Source organism: Agelaius phoeniceus, chromosome Z, assembly GCF_051311805.1.
Source record: "Agelaius phoeniceus isolate bAgePho1 chromosome Z, bAgePho1.hap1, whole genome shotgun sequence".
NCBI lineage: Eukaryota > Metazoa > Chordata > Aves > Passeriformes > Icteridae > Agelaius > Agelaius phoeniceus.
Genome location: NC_135303.1, coordinates 83,731,696 through 83,755,766, shown reverse-complemented (window position 1 = coordinate 83,755,766; position 24,071 = coordinate 83,731,696). Strand labels below are relative to the sequence as shown.

At 39.6% G+C, this 24,071-nt stretch overlaps 1 protein-coding gene across 1 annotated transcript in view; it reads right to left on the bottom strand.

Moving 5' to 3' along the window:
• Positions 1–2,306: 2,306 nt before the first annotated feature.
• Positions 2,307–24,071, bottom strand: part of MTMR12 (myotubularin related protein 12) — a 33,122-nt gene continuing 11,357 nt past the window's right edge. The window contains exons 5-16 of the mRNA XM_054652125.2: positions 23,064–23,194; positions 22,342–22,435; positions 19,780–19,903; positions 18,556–18,631; positions 15,463–15,569; positions 13,205–13,329; positions 10,650–10,728; positions 8,979–9,049; positions 7,820–7,992; positions 6,969–7,136; positions 5,992–6,153; positions 2,307–5,015 (exon numbers count right to left, since the gene is read on the bottom strand). Of these exons, the coding sequence (XP_054508100.1) occupies positions 4,440–5,015; positions 5,992–6,153; positions 6,969–7,136; positions 7,820–7,992; positions 8,979–9,049; positions 10,650–10,728; positions 13,205–13,329; positions 15,463–15,569; positions 18,556–18,631; positions 19,780–19,903; positions 22,342–22,435; positions 23,064–23,194 (1,886 nt within the window). The 3' untranslated portion in view covers positions 2,307–4,439. The remainder of the gene's footprint in view (positions 5,016–5,991; positions 6,154–6,968; positions 7,137–7,819; positions 7,993–8,978; positions 9,050–10,649; positions 10,729–13,204; positions 13,330–15,462; positions 15,570–18,555; positions 18,632–19,779; positions 19,904–22,341; positions 22,436–23,063; positions 23,195–24,071) is intronic.

Below are 24,071 nucleotides of genomic sequence, written 5' to 3'. Positions count from 1 at the left end.
AATGAGCAGATTTTCCTATTTGAGAGAAGCATTGCTTTCAGCTTGAGAACTTCAGATTTGGATCAAGCCTGAGCTGCAGGTACAGACGTTTCTGTTGCAGTCTCCTACCCTGATTTCCTTACTAACAACACCAGGCATCTCATCAACGTTTCATCCATCACCAGCTTTGAAAACCAGTAAATAATTTTGATGGCATTTGACAAAAAAATTATTTCATAAGTTGGTAGATTCCAACAGGCAATCTGGAGGCTACATGACCAGGCCATGTCAAGTCATGAGCATTACCTGGCCCCCCAGAACCTGAGTCACAGCTTTTGAATTGTCCAGCAAATCGGCAGCGGTGACAAACCTGTGAACTGCTGGAACAGCACATGATTTAGGAACAGGGAGGAGATGGACGGAGACCGAAGATGTTCTGGCATGGGCAAGGGCAGGAAATGTCAGAAGAAAGGACAAAATTGAGTGGTCTGGCCATAAAGTCAAGACCACAGGAAATCAGTCTTGCTAGGTCTGCAAAATTTTGCATGAGAAAAATTTACAAATGCATTTCCTAGGCATGTCTTATTCACCTGCTTAAAGCGAGGTATAACATTAAGGTAAGTGCCTATTTGTTTTACTGGGTTGCTACATGAAAACCAGGGAAAACAAATGCTTGCTGAAAGCAGAGAAACATGCTATGATTGAACACCAGCAGGGCTCCACAGCAGCCAAACCAGGGCAGCACTGAGTATCCATGCCCCTCCAAACACTTGCCAAGATAGTAGCAGTCCTCTATTACATCTTCTCAGCCTCCACAGCACTTTTAAAGCTGTGACCCCAGTCAAACTGACCACCCAAGCAGAGGGAGCCCTTTGGGGCTCAGAACTGTGTGTAAATGTCTAGCCATGCCCTGCTAACACATGCTGAAGAACCCCATTGCCTTTGTACTTAACATGGTGGTGCCCTCCCCATGTAACTGTCTCTCCAGCTCAAGCATCAGCTCTCCTTATCTTCTGTGTCCACTCCTCTCCAAGTTAAGTCTATTATCCAACCAAGTTATGTCATCCTGCAAATGCTGGCAAAAAGCATTTGTCACGTTGACTTTACTACAAACCAAGAAAAAGGAAGCAAGACACCCTAAAAAGGGTTTTTTCGCCCCTTCCACTCCTCACCCTCTCCAATTTACCCTGGAAAAGCAGGTATAGTTCTGTACACGGAATGCTTTTTTCAGACTCAGCTAAGCTCACTTCTCAAAACTCCTTCCTATCCCAGAAAATTAAGTCCTTCACACAATTTTTAGAGATTTATGCAAAACCTAGCTCTTTGTGAAGGAGCACCCAGCCGTAAATACTGCATGAGGTCTCCAGGTAGTTTAGAGTGAAGGTGACCTCTGCTGTGACAAAACAAATCCATTGTAAGAAATCATCATCAGAAAGTATTCACCTGCCTCTGGATAAATTATGCTTCTGTGCTTCAGGCACAAATGGAAAAAGCTTCAGCTGAAGCAAAAAATCAGGAGAGCAAGCTGGCTGTAAACTCCTTAATGAAGTACATGTTTGCATTCCTTTATGCTACACATCAATAGCTGAGCCTTTTCAATAGTGAATGCAGCCCTAAATCAAAGCCAAGCGGTCAAAGTACAATTGCTGGTCCTTAGCAGCTGTGGGTGAGGCAGAGGCACACCTTGTGGTACAACATGACCCACAGCTACTGCTGTGTGGGGCTTCAAGGACAAAGCTGGCACAGTCCTGTAATGTTCATGGGGTTTTAATCTGTGATTTGTACTAGTGCTGCCTTTGACCAGGGGCTAGCAATTTGTAGAGTCTTGAAAAAAGTGGAATTTTAAAATCACAAGTACAAGCTGTACTCCACAGCTTACTGTGGCCACCTTAGTCCACATCAAACACACATCTTGTTTGAGAAATACCCCCCTGTGGCAACTTCAAGTGGCTTAGTGTAACAATGCAAGAACAAATTTCACCCTGGATGTGGGGGAAGTATATTGCTAAGACAACAACACTAAGCAATTATATTGCTAAGAAACAAACACTCTTTAATAATGCCCCCAATACAGACAATCAGCAGTCAATTTCTAGATCACCTTTAACTTCCCACAGCCATCCTGCTTCATTGCACTGAACTGCCCTCTCTCCTGCATTGGGGGCATCAGAAGTACAGCCAGATCAAAACTGGACAGCTTCCCCATAATAGTCTGTAAAAATCAGGATATAACCAGAAAAGCCTTGCCACTGTAGATTGTCAAGTCTGCTGTATTTAGTGCATCACTTGCAATGTGGACCTTAAACATACATTCTTATCTCACGATGAATAGTTCAAAGTATATTTTATTGACACTCTTCAAACAGCCTGGAGAGAAGTAACAATATTTAATCAAAAGAAGGAAAAAGAAGATAGAAACCTGAAAAACTGCTAGCTTGCATTCAGTGTTAAAACTTGGAGGTATAAACAAAAGCCTGGAGTATAAATATGAAGTATATTTCCAATCCTTCAGTGCAGAAAACCAGCAACAATGGTATTTACTCTACATTAGAAGTGTTTCCATGTTCAATTCCAGATATATACTTCTCTTCTATATATATTTCTGATAACTTATGTACAAATAAGATGTCCAACATCTGTTTTTTAATACAAGTATGTAATCTTCATAACTGAAACATTACAACAGTTTGATCAAAAGTATAGAAAATCATTTTAATATTTTTTTTTATGGCAGTGTTTAAAAAACTCCACCCTTGAACCCAAATGACCTTAGAAGGACAAGTATTTCTTCACTGTAATAATACACTGCTCATTCAACATGCAAAGTGTTATTGCATACATGAGTCACATGAATTACAACTAAGTCTGAAGGAAATGTGCTGTACAGCCCATTCTAGCAAGTGCTAGCTGTAAATATCACAGAAGAAAGCATAGTACTACTGTATTTTTAAATAAAATGCTACAAACTCAAGTATTGTCCTCGCACTAAGACTTTAAGGCAATTAAGAGCTGGAAAGCTTCAGTTTGGCATAGCTGCATTAAGCTCTCCCCTTTCCCAGTTATGAGAATTTGTTTTTAGAGGGCTGCTGATGAATTGTTGCTGTATATTAATACAACTCAGTATGAAGTGATAAGTCAGTAACAAAAGTTTAATATCCCCAAGTTTCACTGAGCTGATCAAATTTAAGCAACAGTTTATCCACCAGCTAAGTTTTCCAGCATGGATTTCTAAATTGTTATGAGAACAGAGAAAAATATTCAATGTGTAACCTCTCAGTGTAACTGATTTTACGACTTCAATCCATTCTTGGGGTATTACAGAATTTAAGGGTTAAAACAGATCTGACAGTCAAATATTCAGCTTTACAAAGGATAATTATTTGCTGTAAAAATTTGTATAAACATACACACAGTAGATCCAAGTCAACAGGCATTTCTTTATGGCTTCTTTCACTGAGGTACTGTTATTACATCCAGCAACAGGACACGAGTGTTCTATAAACACCACATTCATAAGCTGTACCACCAACTCATGACAAGTGGTAACAGACTGCAAATCCTGCCTCACTGCAGAACTACAGGAAAAGAGTCTTCCCTGCTATGTGGAGAGTCTCAGTGCAAGCTACAGAAAGCCTTAAAGGCAACGGGCATCAGTGGGGGAAAAGTTCCAATGAAAGTCTCCCTCTACTTAAAGGAGAAAACATACTCATGGCAAATTGAAATCTCATTCGTTAAAGTTAAGAGCAAACATAAAATTCCAAGGCAGCAAGGGCATGTAGAACAGCAGCCATACATTACGACTTGAAATGTGTCATTAAGCTCTTGCATCTGACCCTTGAGCTAAGTGCATGCACAGGCTCAGAGCAGCCAACCTGTGACCATGACACCACACAGACCAACACTGACAAAGGGGAAGGGGCAAGCACACGACTTCTGTTGATCCAACAGCAGACAGAAAACCCCTGGTGACCACAAGAGTATTCCTCAGCTGTCAAAAGCTGACTTGTGAGTGCACAGTTAGTTGCATCTTTCACTGTTTACATGTGGGGGGAATTTGCAAATCACAGTACTCCACTCCCAGTACGGGGAAAGGGATGTTAAGATAGCATGCTTGTTGCCATGTGCATTTATCATTCTACCTTTACAGCAGAGAGTATTCTTTTGCTGTTTTTCTTTTTTTTTTTTTTTAACAGAGTGGCCATGTTGCTACTACAGCCAACACTCCCATTTTTATTTCACCTATGCTAAAAATATGGTTCTGCAATAAATATTGTTAGAAATGGAAGTTCAAAACATGCTCAGTTAATTATAGCAACTAGTTCTTTCCAATCAAGGATTTTTAACCCCACAAACCCATTAAACAGTTTGCAGATGCTCAAGTTCCTTATATGAAGATACAGCAAAACATTTAAAACTCAGTGCTTAGCCACATACAATCCATACTGTAATCTATATACATGTTATAACATATCCCCACTTAGATCAACAAATTCATCATCCCTCTTGACCAAGTCATCTTCATCTTCCAAGTCCTTCCAGGTGCTAGTAGGTAAAGCTGGTTTGACAGACTGTCTCTGCAGTAAAGCAAATGGAAACAAGGATGACAAACGGGCAGAATTTCTCAGCAAGGGAACAGAATGTACATCTCCAGAAACAGCCTGACTGTGTTCTTCATCCATTTTCACCTGCAGGCTTTGCACTTCCTCCATCAAGTCCAGAATCTTGGCAGCTGTAGCTATTGTTCCACCACCATGGAGCTGGGCCTCAGGAATCCATCGTAGGTAACGCTGTGCCCAGACTTTGATTTCGGGGCCATCGATGCGCGGCAGCAGAAGACCATGGTAGTCGACAGGTTTGCTATGCCAGCTATCATAAAACTCCCTTAAGCTGTTAGGGGGCTCATCTGAAGAATTTATGAACTTGCCAATTCTTTTACCCAGAATGTTTTTAATTAAATGATCTGTTTCCTCCCTGAAAAATCCTCTCTTCGTGGAAGGCTTTGCCTGTGTCAGTGGCAAAGAAAGTTGCCGTTGATGCTTTAAGAGAGGAAAAAAAGGCAAAATACTCAGATAATATTAATGCAATGGGACTTCAGAAAGCAGTTTTAAGAGGAAGAAAAACGAAGTTGTATTCAGGAAACTCTTGCAAGCAATAGTCACTTGATCTATATAGAAAAGCAGTGGCTGTGTTTAAATTGTTATTTTTCAGTACCTCAAGTACTTTACAGAGCATACTGAGTGTTGCCAGCTTCCTTCCCTGCTAACCAAAAGTAACACCACTAAAGCAATTGTCTTTGAAAAAGCCAAACCCTTTGCTTACATTTAAGTATTGCCAGTGTCCATGTTTAGTTTAAGCTAGTTATAAATAAAGTGCTCTCTGATTTCTAGGTTTTTATCCAGTTGGTCCCTCACTGTATCTCAGATAAACGCTGTAGATCATACTGGCAGTGTCTCACAAGAGAATGCTTTATACAGGACAGAATTTACCAATGAATTGCAATTGAAAGAGGCTAGTCCAAAAATTTTTCCCTGAGTTTGAGCTATGTGCCAGTAATGAGGTGGTCCATCCATAATCCTCCATACTCCAGACAGTTTTTTTGCTGTTGTTGGTCCCCCTCCCACTCCAAGTGCACACACACACTCCAGTTAAAATTAGGGAGGCAATCACAAACCTCTGTATTTCAGTCAGGGACTCCATGGAACAACTAAATTAACTCCCTTCAAACACATCATTGCAACTCACCTGAATATTAAATCTCATGACTTACCAACAGACTTGCATAGAAGTATGAAGAAAAAGAATCCCTAACTTCATGGCTATGAACTATAAAAGAGTTATTTACAATTCTAGTGCATGCAAACTGAGTTCTTAAATCCAGGTGGCTCTGAGGTATACGTGTATTTTGTCAATTTAAAAAAGTCTGCACCAATACTTTCACTGTGAGAACATTTGAAATAAGATGTGCAAAATATTTCTAGAACTGAAAAAACAGTTCAGCAGCACATATCTTACTTTGAACCGTGCAGTCTTCCGTTGACTTCTATCTGGTTTTGGTTTCTCTGCATAAAGAGGGTTGTTCAGGAAAGCCAGGGCCTTGGGGTCAAACTGCACAGACCAGTCCCACACAGTAAGGAATCTGAAAGGACCACTTTGTGTCTTGAGGCTTTCCCCACTCTGCCAAAACAAACAGGTCACATTTAATACTGCTAGAAGGGAATTCTGACTAAGTCAAGGTGAAATAAAGAAACTGGCTTTTTAGAAAAAAGGCCACAGAGTTGCAACAACACTTTTGCTTTCTATGTGTTCAATAACTGAACAACAGCGCAATCAGACTTTCACAGATGAAAATAAAGTTAAATATTCTCAGAAAAAAAGACATTTTGAAACTTGGACAAGAGACAGACAGTTGGATTCCTCAAACACAGGCGGCACATTACGATTCCAAACACCAAAAGCTGGAACTGCAGTCATGCAGTGCTACTGGTCTAGATTTTGCGATCAACAATTTATTTGTATGAAAGACAGTAATCTTCACTTTTTCCTTTAGTCTCTGTGCAGCCTTGCAGAGGATACTCCCATTGCTCCCAGCTTCTTAGGCTAGAGAAGAGCATGAACCAAATATAAATGAACATTCAGGAGATGTTGATTTTGGAATACAACAGAATATACTATACAAGAATTTCATATATAACTTATTCTTCCAGACAGCTGGATATTCCTTGTAGGTTAAGGAGCTCCAATTTCACTGAAGGGCATTAAACATACAACTGCAGCTACATATTACAGGTAATGTATTCCTTCTGTCATCATAAACTCCTATGTCCCGAACTTGCCTCCCTATAGCCAAAATTGCACTTGTTCACCCCTCAAGGCAGTTCAATAAGTAAGGAAAAAGGTGCTGTTGGGAATTGCTTTTTTTTGAGTGTTTCTTGTTTTTTGGTCAAACTCATTCTCCAACACACCACATCCACAAAATACCAAACCCTTACCTTATTAGTGTCTCTTTGATGTTGAGAGTTGAAGAAGAAAGTGCTAAAAATAGGCACATAGAGGCTGTCTGACAAGACAGTTAAGTAAGTTTCTGTGAACTCAAATGCTGGAGGATACTGTTGTACCAGCTGCCAAACACAATTTAGCAGGAGCAGAAAAACAGGAGCCTAAGTAAACAAAATATTTCATCAGTTTCAGAAAAAGTTTAAATTGTTCCACCATGAAAACTATTTATTTTATAGTATCAAGTGTATCCAAATACAAATCTTAAGGCAAGAAGCCTGATTAACTACAGAACTGCTGCATGTACATTTGGCTGAAATTTGAAGAATCTGAGCTATCCTTGGCCAATTATTGACAGAAGAGATGAGCATTTTCTACTCTGAATTTAAAAGTTACCACTATGCAGCCTTTTAAAGGTGGCAAAGCAAAACTAGTTTATATCAACTCTTGATCAGAATAAGTCAGTTTACACCTATTTGAATAGCAATCTAAACTAGTCCCAAAGCAAGACAGTAAAAAGTTGATCTCCAGATGTGACAGGAATAGGCAATTAACTCGAGTTATTTCCATGGATGCTTCTACCATTTAACACAAGTCTCCAAGAGCACAGGATACATGACTTTCAAAAGATTCCAAGACTGGGAAATTTTTCATTTGTTCTCTTTAATAATAAAGCCATTGCTGGCCTCTAAACAGCAAAAACAGTGACACTGTAGAAACATCAACCCATAAAACAAAAGAGAAGATCCTCAGAGTAACTGGAACTTCTGGACTAACAGGTAAATCCCTCTTCATGCTGAGTAAGCTTATAAATAGTAAGTAAGGAAAGCAATTAAAAAATTTTTACCTCCTCTTTCTCACTTTTGTGTAAGTGGTTACAGCGATCCAAAAAGCTATGTCCTCCAATCACCCACTCCTTCTGAATAAGGCTCTGAAACCCTGACTTTGTTCTGCTGTATGAATCCATCATCACTTGAACCAGACTCGAGATTACACAGCACAGATCAGTAGCACTCTCTTCTACAAAGGAGAACAGAAACCACATTCTACACTGAGTCATTCCTCAAACATTATGTAAGAAAGCAAGGCATTGCCATGTTCACATAAACAAAATTGTATTTCAGGATCAGAGCAGCACAGACATTTTTGCAAGTCAGAGAAGTTAATCCACGATTCCAAATTTAAGGTTACTTACACACTTATCCTAGGAAAGTACTTTGACAATAAAACCTGCAAGCCCCAACACTTACTGCTGTAACTTGCCTATGCCCTTCAGTCTCCCACAAGCACACACTGCCCCCTCAGCCCAGCCATGTGTCCTTACCCTTCCTACACTCCACACCTCTTTTCAGAAGGTGTGAAACTGCCTCCTCATGCAACATACAGTCTTCACCTTTCCAAAAGGTGCCTCCAGAAAACGCCTCTTGCCTGTGCTAGGTTTCTCAAATGGCAATATGTGTGAAAAACTCAACTAAATTACCAATCCAGGAGTCACTTAATGGTTAACTTGAGATTTGGTTTTACATGTGATTACTCAGTCTAGGAGAATAAACTGCTCAACATGTTTACAATAAGTATATTATTCCATGTATTTTTAATAAAGAGTCTGCAGAATATCCAACGTGTATCTAGAAAATATAAAGGTTATTTTTCAAAGTTTTCATATTACCGGTCCTTTGTGTGGATATGGTTCCCGTGCCCCTTAAAATACAGCAAAGGGCCTAAGAGACCTTAAATAAAATAAACTGGGAAACAGGAATGTTACCTCTTCTTTATGCAAGACTCTCCTGCCAATTTATCAGCAGCTTTTTCATTCATATCCTGGAATTGTGCTTACCACATTTTCTTTAACTACAGGAAGCATTTCCAGAAATGTAGGAGATAAAGGTGTCTTACTTGAGTGCTCTAAGAATTTTGGCAAGTCTCTACCATAATTAGACAGCTTAGTCCTATATACTGATTTGTTTAAATTCATTTTGAAGTAGATTATCTCATTAAATTCTTACCTATGAGGAGAACATTTGTATGCTGTATTTCCAGACACTCAGCAACTTCTATGGCTTTCTTCAAGACTCTCCTGTTTTGGTACAGGAAAAGTTGAGTGAAGTTTCTTATATTAGTTTCCCCTAGACAGGGTTAGAATGCCATAATTGAAACTTCACTAGTTCTTTAAAACACAATACCCATGCTCAGTTTGTGTAAACTAAGAACTGCTCAGCTTCAAGAACATTTTATCTGGCCATTAACCATGCATTTTCAGTTGCTATGATACACTGTGTTATTCTGGATCAACAGCAGGCATCACACACCAAAGTATTACAATTGCTAAGAACCAGATCTTTTTCCTGGAAAGAGCCAACATCGCCATATTTATGTTCTAACATACTACATTCTACATTTCTTCCAAAATCTGCTTTCAAGAGAGAGAGGGAAGGATGAGCAATCAGCTCTTGTAAACATTCTGACAGAAGTTATACAGAGAACATTATTACACAAGGAAGACTGAGTGGAATTACAGATCACATAAAACCAGATGTAACATTGTTGGTTTCTAGATCTAAATTTTCATGAAATTAGTTATTCTTAGCAAAAGCCTGTACACAAATTTGGATTCTTGCAATATCTTAGGTCACTAAGAAAAGTGGACAGTTTATTTCTTAAGTGTGGAATTGTCAGATTCTTCTTTGTTCTATCATCCAGAACATGCGACAAAGCATTCCTACTAACTACAAAAGCCAAGAACAGGCTGACCCAGGAACCAGCTGGATCCAAGTATGGAAATGACCAGTCTCAAAACAACCTAAGGATAGGAACCCAGCCTGGCTTTTACTTTAAACTACCTGTGATCGTCATTATGTCAATGAATTTCTCAACATATATGGTCTTCACTAGAACCTTTCAATAAATACATTTAAATTCTGGATTAACAAGTTAATAACTATCAATATCTATGGATTGTTATTAAGACCAGAGGGACTGGACCTGACTGCAGAAGCACTCCATGGTAATTAGCTGATTACAGAAAAAACTGACAAGACAAAAGAGTTAGCACAAAGTAACATTGAAAACAAAACTCCTCAACATTCCACTAGAACAAGCCTCAAGTTAGCCAACACCATTCCAACACTTACTCACTGTGGACTGCTGAAAGAAGAAAAGAGAACTTAAGGAACAATCAGCACAAAAAGGGGACAAAACTGAGAAGACATGTCATTTTATAAATCTTTGGTGGACTAACATCTTGAACACTGCACTTCATCTCACCCTAAAGGACATTACAGAAGTAGAGAGTACAGAGAAGAATGGCAAGGCCAGTCAGAGACATAGAATAGTTTCACACAACAAACAAACAGGATTCTTGAGTTTGGAAAGAAGGTGACAATGCAGGATGGAAATTATTGGATATGTATTTTTAACTGGCTCTCTGGAAGAATTATAATTGGAATGATCTGCTACTTCTCATATCCTTTAAAGTGGAACACTTAACACAAATCTGCACTGTTAAAAACACTGTCTCAAGTTGCAGAAATAAGATATATAAATGGGACCATAAGCCTGTCTTAATTTTTTTTTCCTACTGGCAGTAAAGAATTCCATTTCAAGAAACTAGCTAAAAAACCCACTACAAATGCAATTACCAACAATTTGAAACACAGAAAGCTGAAGATACAGCAAACCTGATTATTTCTAGCCAGTTTGTGCTCTCCAGTAATGAAAACCATTTCACATCAGTTGCCCAGAAGTCTGTACTGTTATCTGAAAAAAAAAAAAAAGAAAAAAAATATAAAGCAACCAATACTAAGGAGTCAGCAAATCTCAATCACTATTAAAGTTGACACCTTATGACTAAATAAGGAAGCGAAGTAATCCTACAAACACCAGCAGAGTTTTATAGCACCACAGCCTTTTAGAAAAAGTAAGTTGAAGGTTCATGGCACTCAAACCAGGTAAATAAATCTGTTGACAAAATGGAAAAGTAATAAAGTTTAATCAGAGATGATGATCTACATAAAGCTTAACCTAAAGACACTGGATTTTGAAAATCATTACCATCAGAGCCAGAGACACCAATGGGTTTTAGAAGTAGGTTATAAAAATTTATGGAATGTAAGACTACCTGAAAAATGTTTTAAACAGTTTTTGCTGTGACTAAAAAAAGGCATTAAAATACATAAACAGGGAGGCCAAGTTCAATACCGCAAAGTCATTAAACACCTATGAATTTCACTAGGACTTTTGTTGATTTTTTCAAATGCCACCTAAGTGTCCACTGCTTTTATTTCTTTCAAAGCCAGTCAACAAATACTGGAAAGCTTTCACAAGCTGATATAATCAATTAAAACCAGAATATATTAAATTTCCTGCATGAGACAAACCTTGAAGCACAAGGCCTGCAATGGTTCTACTAGTGAGAAACCAGATACACAGAAACTTGAGGAATTGAAGCTGTTCTGGAAAGGGTGGGGGACGAGGGAATTTTGTGTAACTGCCCACCTTCCCAGAGTCTCTCAAACACTTCCAGTGTTCGATTCCAGGACATTTACACACTACTGTGTCTGCTGCATCTTGCACCTATGCCTCAAATGCACAGGCATACACGTGTTTTATTCCTGTAGCTGTGCTGCCTCCATGCAGCACAGCTACAGGAGCAGCACCTCATCCTGTTCATTGCACAATTTAAACTCCTCTCCCAATTTCTTTCACCCTGGCCATAGAAACTAGTTCTCCACAAAAGCTCTGTTCTCTTAGACATAGTTTTCACCAAATCCCATCACCCTCACAGTAAAGAATTTTTCCCCAATACCTGATCCAAAGCTGCTCATTTTCCCTTGTCCTGTCATTTCATGCTCTCATCTAAAGTCCCTCTCCAGTTCTCTTGTAGCCTCTATAGGAAGTGGAAGGTTCCATAAGGTCTCCCTGAAGCCTTCTCTTCTGCAGGCTGAAAAATCCTAATTCTGTCAGCCTTTCCTTGCAGCAGAGCTGCTCCATCCCTCTGATCACCTTGGTGGCTCCTCTGGGCTCACCCCAGCAGGTCCCTGTCCCTCCTGTGCTGGGAGCCCAGGGCTGGATGCAGTGCTCCAGGTGGGTCTCAGCAGAGCAGAGCAGAGGGGCAGAATCCCCTCCCTGCCCTGCTGCCCATGGGGCTCTGGATGCAGCCCTGGACACGTTTGGCTCTCTGGGCTGTGAGTGCCATAGCCAGGACAAGCTGCCTAAACCATATTAACGAGGCATGTACAGGACAAAAGTTACGGTTAATGTGTTCAGACTTTAAAATATGGTAATAAGGTCATACATTTCTCTAAGATCTTAGTACTTCTGCAAAAGTTACCTGAATGTTTTTCTCAGACTGAAAGTGCATAGTGCTATACTCAGTGAGGTACAGTCTACTGTCAAAACTCATTTAACAAACTGCAAGAACACTTACTAGATGGGAGTTTCAACACATTCCCTTTTGCATAAATATAGGACAATGATGCAATTACTTCATTGAAATACACAGTATTTCATGACACAGGTTAAATGACTAAATTCAAGCTTAGGTTTTTTTCCTACATAGGGTGACTTGCCAGAAATCACATGAAAAAGTAATTCTTTTTAGCTCTTAAGATTCACTGTCAATTTGACAGTGTATTCTAGACAAAATCTTCAGTGTGAAACTCAAATACCTTGTATTAGAAGTGGAGTGGAGCTTTTTTCATCTCAAGAGGTGAGGTCAAAGTGTTTCATGACAGCAAAATAGTTGGAAAGTCTCAGAAGAAAGAAGTCTGAAAGCCTAGATCATACTTTCACATGGCTCCCATCTGACTGCTTTCTAAAGGACAGAATTTAAGCAGCTTCATATGTTTTGAGATGTGACTAGTGTGTAATAAAACCAAGGGCAAAAATTAATTAGCAGTCTCTACTCTTGACAGAGCCCAAAGGCTGAAAGTTTGGCCACAGAAGACTGAAAATCTTCCCCACAAACTTCATTCCAGTTAGTGTAAGCCAACTAACACATAAGACTTCATTCCTTCAAAAGTAATTTTGAGATACTGTGACAGCTTAGCAAGAGGTGGTTAAGTCAAAGAACTACAAACCTTCATTCACATCCCAGACGTAAGCACAGTCTTCAATTACATATTTTAAAACCTGCTTTTGACCACCCTCAAAATCAAGGCACCAATCAAGAAAATTACTGCACTCAGGAGTCACAGCACATCATTGTTATGCTTTGCTTTAAAGTCTGACTTACCTATCAAAAACAGCTGTTTGAATCTTGTGTATGCAGTCTGGATATCTTGCAGAGATGGAAGGCTGCTTGACAAGTCATCCATCCTCAGGAGCTCATAGGGAGGTTTGCTAATTGTCTTATAGATTCTAAATCAAACCATCAAGAGATTAAAGCTTTCTGCTTCACAAGTCAAATAACGCATCAACTATTATCTGAAGACAAAGTTAATAGGCATGATTTCTCAAAGAGCTGTAATACCAGAAGATAGACACTCTGGAAAGCTAGTGACCTCCATGCATTTCTAAGTACCAACTGGAAGCTTGCCTACAGGGTTACAACACTATTTGATGCTTTTAACCATGACACCAATAAAATTACACTTGTGCCTATTTGTGCAGTTATCAATATTACAAGCACTACTTGATTTTTACTACTGTTTCTTTAGTATTTTCTTCACTAGACACACCAAAATCACTTTACTAGGAGGCTGCTAGAGCCGTATCCTAAAAGAAGAGATGGATAGAAACACCCCAAACCCCCAACAGAAGCTTACAATTTCTCTTGACTTTTGCCAACCAGATTCTGATGCCTAGCTGCTAGGTCTTCTAATGAAATACACAAGCAAAGGAAATTATTTGGGTTCAAACAAGACAATGTATCTTGCACTTCCCTATATATCTACAGATTTTTTTTGCCTTGAAGGAGAGGAAAAAATACCAGGCCAGATGATGCTTTGGCTTGGACCCAGAGCATTCCCTCTCATTCAGGTTCCAGAGCTCAGATGAACATCAATGTAGTAACTACATCTGCTGTCACACTGTCCTCTCTATTATCAAGACCTGGGAAAAGTTGCTCTAACTCATACTTCAGAAGTGAGGTCTTGTGGGCAGTTTTCCAGGCAGGACAGAGGGCTTTGCTTCCTGCAGGTTATAGCACAGAAACCTGCTTTAAGTGAGAACTACAGGAGTCCACATCAGAAACATGAGTTACCAGATCTACTGGAAGATGCATCAGATCAGAGAAGTGAGGGAGAGCAATTGCTGGTCAGATACAGTACTTTTTCTAAATGACACAGCAAAGAACTTAGGCTGCAAGATCAGGCTCTGAACAGCTTTTATAAAAATACAAAGTGCTGATTGTAAACATCTGCTCTGCGCCTGAGTTCAGACTATTACTGTAATGGCACTTGAACACACCCTGATGGCCAATTTGTAGATATATTTTAGACTCCAGTGATTAAACACCAGTACTGCACAGCGAAGAAAAACAGCAATACTGCCCCAATTTGAAATGGCCACAGAGAAGGGATCAAAATATCAGGGGATACCTTGTTACAGCTTACTGCTAGTTTTATTTACTTTCACATCACAAAATAGCATTAAAGACAGTTCTAAGTCATATAATCTTTCCCATTTCAGGGTAGAAATATTAGAGAACCTGCAGGAAGGGCCACAACTCTTTCCTATGCAAGTATAATTAATTTTATAAACAAAAGCAGTTTTTAGAGCCCAATCAAGCTGTTTTCTGTTCGTTCTGTGTGATTAACAGGTCTCCATCTATGAGGAGCAAGAAGCCAATGTTCAATGTACAGATTGTACCTATGAGTCTGATCTAACAGGTGGCTGCTGAGAGAGAAGTTCTGTCTCAGACAAACAACAGTTTAAAAAATTAAGGTGGAAAAAGTCATTGCCATAACAGACAGCTGTGCTCCTTCCCTTAAGTTACACTTGTTCATTTTTTAAACTGCTGAACTAAGTCAGTTCACTACCCCATGTGAAAAAGTGCTGTCTGCCTTCACACCTGAAAGCTGCAGTGGTGAATTGCTCAGGCTGCCTCAGACATTTTAGGCTACCTTATCTCAAGTTATTTAAGAACATGAACCCAGCTCTCAGAAGGTGGCAGTCTTAAAAACTCAGTTTGTAAATGCACATTTACAGACAGAGTCTACATTTCTCTTACTTGCAAAACAATTAAGCCATTAAACCCTACAAGCTCTGCTGCTGTTTTACCTAAAAAATACAGCACAGGTAGTACAGATTCCTCAGAAATATATGTGTATGCAGCTCCACAGAAAAGCCCTTTGGTGAAGTTCCAACCCTGCACAAGTGACCAGTGCCATTGGGTCAAGGGCTTTAACACATTCCACTACAGCAAACTACTTTCAGATACAGAACTTGTTTCCTGATGTGTGAAAGCTTAAAAGATATAGCATATATGGAAAAAAGAGAAGCAAGGTCCATACCAAGCAAAGTGTTGTGGACAGAATAGCTATTACTGACCCATCCAAGAAGGCTTTTTGCATTTGTGAAGTGCTGTCATCCTGTTCTTTGGGAAACGAAGACATTTTGAGAAGAGCAGCACCGTTATGGCAAGACCAACACCAAATCTGCAGAAAGACATTTATCAGATGAGAAAAATATGTAAAGTCTCCTATACAAGATATTTGCTCAAGTGATTGAGTGATTTCAAAATTTCTCTGTGCTTTTCCTTCATTGAATTTTTAGCATATTTAATAACACCATCAACAGAAGCAAACTCCTACACCTGCACCAAAATTACATGCCTGAGTACACTATGCTACCACTTGCAAGTTTACACAGGCACAGGGAAATATAAAATGACAGATTATGCCAAAACATTACTTTCTCAACTTCCCTCACAGGTAAAAAAAAAAAAAATTTTGATCAAAAAGTCTATGGCCAAATTATGTTGGAATATATGCCACAGCAAAGTAGAACTTGTAAGTAACTATGTAAGTTACTTACAAGTAACTTATATACTTATATACTTACAAGTAACTTATAACAAGTTGGAATATATATTATCCATCAGTTTCTCCACTATTGGATTTTTCTAATAGCTCAGCCTTGAGATAACTCACAATACATGCACTGATAATTTTCCATGTGAACTATGCATAAAGAGTAATCAAGGCATATGAAATAATGTATTAAACACTCCACAGCTAAATCAGATTGCATGGTCACAGGTATTTCTTGTGGCAAAACAAGTCCTCAAAGCTTCTTACTTCCCTTTACACCTAATTTCCTCATGAATACTTCTTATTCCTTGAAGCTCTCAAGATGATCTGTAAACTTGCATTGAAACAGAGAGTAAGAATCATTTTCATCAGGAGTATTACACAAATGAAATCAGGAAATAGAAGTTCTGCTACCAATTTACAGAAACCAAGAGGTGCACCTCAGAAGGATACAGAAACCTCACAATCATCAAGAGTGGAAAAAATTACTACACTGTCCTTCCATTACCTTCTAAAACCAATTCAATATGGCCCAGCTAATCTGACACTACCTTCCCAGAAACAGTTTGGAAATAATTAGAAGAGTTCTACAAGGCCTCTGAACAGTGGACAGCTACAGATGTTATCATCTATCTGCACATCTGTAAGGCCTTTTACATGGTTACACACAACACCCTTCTCTCAAAACTGGGGAGACAGAGGTTTGATGCATGGACTGTTCAGGGATGAGGAACTGGTTGAATGGTCCCATCCAGAGAGTAGTGGTCAACTACCTAATGTCCAGATGGAGATCAGTGATGAGTGGTGTCCCTCAGGGGGCTGTACTAGGGCCAGGACTATTTAATACCTTTATCAATGACACAGTCAGTGAGATTAAGTGCACTCTCAAATTTCCAGACAATACCAAGATGAGGTGGTTTGATAGGATGCCATCCAGAGGGACCCTGACAAGCTCAAGAAGCAGGGCCATGGGAACATCATGAGGTTTGACAAGGCCAAGTGCAGGTGCTGCCCCTGGGCTGGGACAAGCCCTGGTGCCAGCACAGGCTGGGCATGAACAGCCCCAGAGCAGCCCTGCCCAGAAGGGCTTGGGGGTGCTGTGGGTGAGAGGCTGCACATGGCCCAGCCATGGCACTCACAGCCCAGAGAGCCAAACGTGTCCTGGGCTGCATCCAGAGCCCCGTGGGCAGCAGGGCAGGGAGGGGATTCTGCCCCTCTGCTCTGCTCTGCTGAGACCCACCTGGAGCACTGCATCCAGCCCTGGGCTCCCAGCACAGGAGGGACAGGGACCTGCTGGAGCCAGCCCAGAGCAGAGACACAAAAATGGTCACAGGGCTGCAGCACCTCTCCTGTGAGGATACACTGAAGAGCTGGGGTTGCTCAGCCTGGAGAAAGCTTTGGGGACATCTTTTTGTGGCATTTCATTACTTAAAGAGGACTTATAAGAAAGGTGGGGAAAGACTTTTTTAGTAGGTCTTGCTGTGATAGGACAAGGGGTAATGGTTTGAAACTAAAAGAGGGTAGATTTAGAACTACATATATGGAAGAAAGTTTTTACAAGGAGGGTGCTGGAACACTGGATGGAACAGGATGCCCACAAAGGTGGCAGAAGCCCCAGAAACATTCAAGGTCAGGTTGGACAGGGCTCTGCACAATCTGATGTAGAAGAAGATGCTTCAGTCATTCCAGAGGGGGGTTAGACTAGATCCTGCTTAAAGGTCCAAACTATTCTACAGTTCTGTGAACGCAAGATGGAATAAAAAAATCCCAAACACTTCTGTTTCTGTGTAAGAGCCAGTATAATAGGTCTCTGACTCTCTGAGAAAAAGTCTACCACACTACTTTGACTTTTAGGCAGGACAGTACAGTACCATCTCCTCCGATTAACTTAAGAGCACAAAATGAACATGGTTTTCCTTGGCAAATTTAATGGACACCTAAGTTAAGACCTCACAAGTGAGATAACTTTGCTCCTTGTTTCCATCTTCTCTGTCTCACTGGTTCTTGAACTAAAAGGCAGGAAGCCAGACCCAGCTTGCTACAGGTTGCAAACTAGTGTATTTAACTTTATTTTCTGTTGGACTTGTAGAACTAGTTTTTCAGTTGTGCTACCTGACTTTGTAAAAACGCTGCATCATCACAGCCACAGCACTTACCAGAACCCAAGCCAGGTAACTGGAGGTGTTCAGCTACACCTTACATGCACCATCTTCACCTCAATATCCAAATAGCACTTCAAGGCCTACATCTTGCCCCAGCCAGATGCCACTCAGCACAGTCTCATGAAAAACAGGCTGATGGACAGACAGGCTAGTAATATATGTAGGCTATGAGACATTAGTAAATGGGAACTGTGAACAGTAAATACGTATCTTGCTGTTATGCACATGTTAAATGTATTATTTTCCTACATATTACACTGTTCAGTGAAATACAGAATGTATCAAGCACTTCTCCTTCCAACATCTGTTTCCCTTCTGTAGATAACCAGGTATACATGTAAACTGTTAAAAAAAAGTTCTGAAAACAATATGCAGTAACATCTGAAATGTTAATTAAAATTCTGCCATCTCAGTGAGAGTCTTACCCTCAGCCATGCATATATACTTACAGGAATGCCTCTGCCTTCATACTTCAAGATACTCTCTTCAGAAATGCATATGGGAACAACAAAATACAAAGGCAGCCTAAGACAACAAAAAAGAGTATCTTGGTCTCAAAAACTGAACAAAGAACAATCTCAAAGTTCCTTTTAACGATGGTGAGTGTTCTAACTCAAATTCTAACTATATATTCACCTTGCTACAATAATCTTTCCTACTAGATAATTCTATTACCCTCAAAGCTGTGCCTTTATTTTCAGCTTGAATAAGGCTTTTTTCCCAGCCTTGAGGTCTTAACTATTTTCATTGCAACACTCCCCTGCCTTCACAAAGGTGCAATTAATTCCAAGCTCTAAGACTGATTTCTAAGTCTACCTTGGTTCTCTCATGCTTTGCTGCTTCAAAAGATACCCTTGCAGTATAAAATGACTAGTTCTGTTTCCATACCTGTTAAGCAGTTCACATCCTAATTCAAGAATGTTATTTAATTTATCAAGGATTTCCAGCATCAACCAACACTATTTATGTTCCCAGTTCAGAGAAGCAATGTAAGTTGGCTTGAAGTACTTAAACTCAATTTGGGTGTCCCAAGACAGAGTTCTAGAATAAATAGTTAAGGCTCTGAAATACAAATTTCCAAGGTCTGTGAAATCTTTCAAGATTTGACTATGAAACAACAGTAGAAGTATACAATACCTTGTATACATCCTAAAGGGCTCACCACTAAATGCTACTCTGCTAAACTGGCGGCCAAGCTCAGCTAAACTTTGCTAACCTTCTCCTAAAGGCAACATAACTTCCACCAGTACATTTTGCAGATTTACTTTAAACCAGTTACTTTTTCCCCATCTAGCCCCCTCCCAACAAAAACAGTGAAAAATCTCCAGTGCATGTAACTTGAAATTTTACCACAGTAAAGGTACAGCACTGAGAAAGTGTCATCCTAACGAGTATGACAGAAGTGTAGGTCCCAGACATATGTATTTTCTATTCTCCACTTCTAGATATACTCAAACCTTGATTTAACCAACGTCCTGAATAGTTGAAGTTAACCCTGCTTGAATCAGAGGTTGTGCAGGATCACCTCCTGAGATTACAAACAAAATTATTCCCTAAATAAAAATGGAAACCATATCCTAAAAAGACTCCTAAAAACCTGTATAATCCCCAGCATCAAAGGTAGCACTGATTTTCACACATCCAAAGCTCACTATTAACCAGGGCAATCTTACTTTTCAGAGACTCTGTAGCCTTCGTTGGTGGTCACTGCTTTGTATTTCACATTCCCTTTGGTCCGCTCCAGCTCATCACGCCAGTCCTCGAGGGTTTCAAACATCACCGTTTGGTTCCTCCCATCTGTCAGACATCAATAAAATTAATTTTGCAGACTGTCAGGAGTTCTAACACAAAAGCAATCCTAAGTAAACCTGTTAGTCGCCATTAAGGTAAGCAAGCAGAACCTCTTGTGTACCAAAAATCTAGAGTCAAAGACAAAATGCCTTTGTACACCACACTGCCTCAGTCTGATTGTCAACAACAGCAATATCAGATACAGCTGTTACTAATAACTTCAGGAACAGTTTCTCCTGCAGAAATGAAAAATTTGTTACAGAACTTCCACACAGCTGGGGCTGTCCTCACACCCAGCCTAAAATGCAGCAAATATCATTTTATACTAATGCAGCTGACTGGCATCTAATCCTGTGTTTTAAATGCAGAATTAACAATCATACAAAAAACCTTTCTACAAGAATTTCAGATATTGCACTTCATTTAAGGTTCATTTTTTTTCCTCATGAATAGTTTTGCACTGAATAGAACATCTCAGGCACTCAGTAAGAGCAGAAAATTAATTACAGCAATTCAGTCTCAATACTTTCAACTTGGACTCTTCCCTGTAATTCTACTTAGCCACCTCAGAAACAGATAAGACAGCAGCTTGATTCAGCCTCAAATCTTGTACAGTAACCATATAATATCTGGAGTAATGTCAATTGTTTTAGGCACACATCCTAATTGACTAACATTCTACAATATCAGCTAAACCTGAAAGAGCAAAGAGAGCTATAATTTCCATGGAAGATACAATGGTAACTTGAAACTTTTCACTGTAAGAAGATAAGGTAGATGAAAAATTTACAGCTCAGAACAGAACATTATTGATGAGCTCTTGGAAACAGGATTTTGGAGGTATCAGACTGTGAAAGGCATAAAAACCAATATCTACAGTCTATTTGTCTTATCCTGTACTAATTTTATGAAGAATGACACTGAGCCACTTAGTACTGAACACAGCTATTAAAATAGGAAAGAATTGTGGGACAGCACTTTGATGTTGCTTTAAAGAGTAGGCTTCTCCCACGCTCTGCCTCTACCTGGAAAAGCTTGCAGTCTTTTCCATTGTTTGTAGCTGAAACAGAACACCAGTTTCAGGTGAAGCCTGCAGGAACTACCAGAGCCAGCAATGTGCCTTCCTTGCAGCAAACAGGCAGGGTGCTCCTGGGCTGCATTTAGCAAAGCCACTGTGTACCAGCTGAATGAAGCCACCACTGCTCTCAGCTGGAGGACTGTGCCAGTGCTGGGCTCCTGTTTGAAGGCTCCTGGACCAGTGAAGGCCCTGTGTGATCATTAAAGGGCTCAAAACATCTGATATGAGGAGAGACAGAGCTGGGGTCACTCAGAAAAGAAGGCTCAGGAGGGGCCAATCTCCCTTTGTATATAAACACTGGGGGTGGAACAGGGGAGGAGAGTACAGAAGATGGATCCAGACTCAGTGACTTGACAAGAGGCAGTTATGCACAAGCTGAACTACAGCAAATCCCACATATACATAACAGTAATGTTCTCCACTACAAAGGAGGGTCTAACAATGAAACTGACTCTCCAGAAAGCCTAGTGGAGTCTCAATACTTGGAGAAACTCAAAACCCAACGGGACATGACTAAGCTTGATGCAGTTAACCCTACTCTGAAGAGGGGCATATGGACAAGAACATGACTGGATAATCTCCAGAGGCTTCTTCTAACCTCAATGATCCTGAAATTCCTTGACATATTTTGGTGTTTGACTAATACCTTGCATACATCAAAACCTTCCTCTGTGAAGGGAATTGGTGCTGCTGGTGCATTAAGGGTCAGGTTCCTAATTCAAAACGGCACTATTATATCCACTAAAGTCTGAATTACAGAATGCCAGAAAGTACACCGACATTTTTTTGTCCTGAATTTTGCAGCCTAATGTATTATTCAGCCAAGTTTGATCAAGTGGGAAGATTATGTAATAAGTCAGATATAAAAGGAAGTCAGATGCCTTGCAAACCTATGCTTTTCTTGCAATTGCCTGGAAGAAGCGTATTGGTTGCAAATAAGAGCAAAAGGGGAAATACTTTCTCATAGGATGCCACTGCAAATGCTGTAAGTTCAGAATGAAGAGCAGGAAGTCTGGTTCACAGCAGTTATACAGAAAAACCACACTGACGGAGCAAGCAAAGTATTTTCTAGATGAACCACATGAAAAGCATTTGCACATTTTAATCACAATAAGTTTTCAATCTAGGGATGCTACTTTTGCTTGGAAAATTTCTGTGCAACTTCCTGAAGGACACTAAAACCAACAGGAGACAATTCAGAGGTTTTTAGCAACATGCTTAACAATGTAAAACAAAAGAAAAATTAATCTTTTGAAGCTACCTGCCAGTAGGACAGAGCCATAAGTTGAGCACAAACTCAACTGTAGGCTTCCCAGACTGCTTAACAAACTAACTATGCAACAAACAGATCAAAAAAACCATTTACCTGTGTTGTTTGGAGCAGCTGATGCATAAGAGAACAGAAACAAACGTTTAAGCAGCTTAGGAGTCTGGCTATGATGAACTATACCACTGACGATCTAAAAAAGGACCAAAAATTAACACCCAAACACACACCAAGATTTCAGTGTAGAAAAAAAAAAGGTTGTTTTATTTTTTTTTTTACCAACCCCTGCATCCAGGTTTTAAACAAAACTGATGGGTTCTATCCTCAACAGCTGAAACCTGACTTTTTGGAAAGTTTCTATGTTTTCTGCAAGACACTGTACCTACTTTGTCTAAGTAACATTATATATGTTTAACCTCCAGAATTACTCTTATTTAAATAAAGTTAGTTGACTCTTAGTTTGGAGTAGAGACTAATTTCTCAAAAAAACCTAAAGTTATCAGGAAAGTAACATTATATTGAAGTATAAAATAAAATGAAATTATATGTCATGAATAGAACAACTTTACAGCTTGTCTGAGTTGGAGCTAATTTCCTGTAGCACTCCCAAGTTCCACTTTTCCTTAAAGAGCCACTGCACCTGTCTTTTAACTGCTATGCACAATGAAATGTTTAATAAAATCAATCTTTTACTTTCTGTCTTAGCTGGAAATGATCAGAAAACACTTCCAAGTTTCAGGGTGAATTTCATCCTTCCCTCATCCTCACAACACCCAACACCAAGCTAAAAATAGAAAAGCAAATTAAGTTACTATACGTACTCTTTTCACTTCCTCTTCTTTTGTGTATCTCAGGCAGAAGTTAAATACTCTAAGGTCTTTACAGTAGATAATTAACGTCTCTGGGTACTTTCTTAGCTGTCCTGTTAGAAGTTTCTTTTTCTCATCATAAACTGCAAAATTAAGAAGGAAAGTAAACATCAAAAAGGGACTTGTAATGTTGATAAAGTTGTCCTCGACTGACTTTCCAGAATTCTCAAGAAACTAATTCAAGCCCAAGTTTTCTCAAGACAAAACAAGCATCCTACAACACAGGCTGGCAAGCCTCAAACTTTTCTTTTAAAACCCATCAAATTACTTCATACAAGGTAAAAGGCAAATTTGCAGCAAACCAGCTGCTCAGTGGCTGTATCTATTCACATTCTGATTGCACACCAAGTTTAAAGTTTCAAGATATATAAAGAACAATTAAGTAGTTTTACCCAAGGGGAAGTCCCCAGACATCTGAGATCATTCTAAGTTCCTTAATTTTTTTTTTTAACCACCAGGAAGTCCCCAAGGCAAACCTCTGCTCATTTCTCTTTGAGGATGTACCATTTCACAACTTCAAGTGCTGCCAGCTCGGCCACTGGACATAAAACTAAAGTGTCTCATAACCATCACTGGTCTGCCCCAGTCCACTCTTTCAGAAATCAACACCACCATTTATAAACACTCTGAATACTCATAATTAGTCCAAGAACAGGATTCTCAATAAAGCCTTCCCATACTTAAAATGATCCACCCCATTCTCATTTATCTTTTTTTAGTAATACTGGCACATCTCTAAGCCCCCATGCGAAGCACTTGATTTATCTGGCAATTAAAACCACCTTTTCTATCTCCTTTAATATGGTGAAGATATCATGCATCTCATAAGACAAAGCTCCCTTAGACAAACAAAAGGAATTGTTTGAGAATTCGGTACCTGTACTGCTATTGCTCAAATGAAGTGAATATATCCATATTTATAGAAATAGTTGACACATTGGAAGATCCTTGTCTACCAAA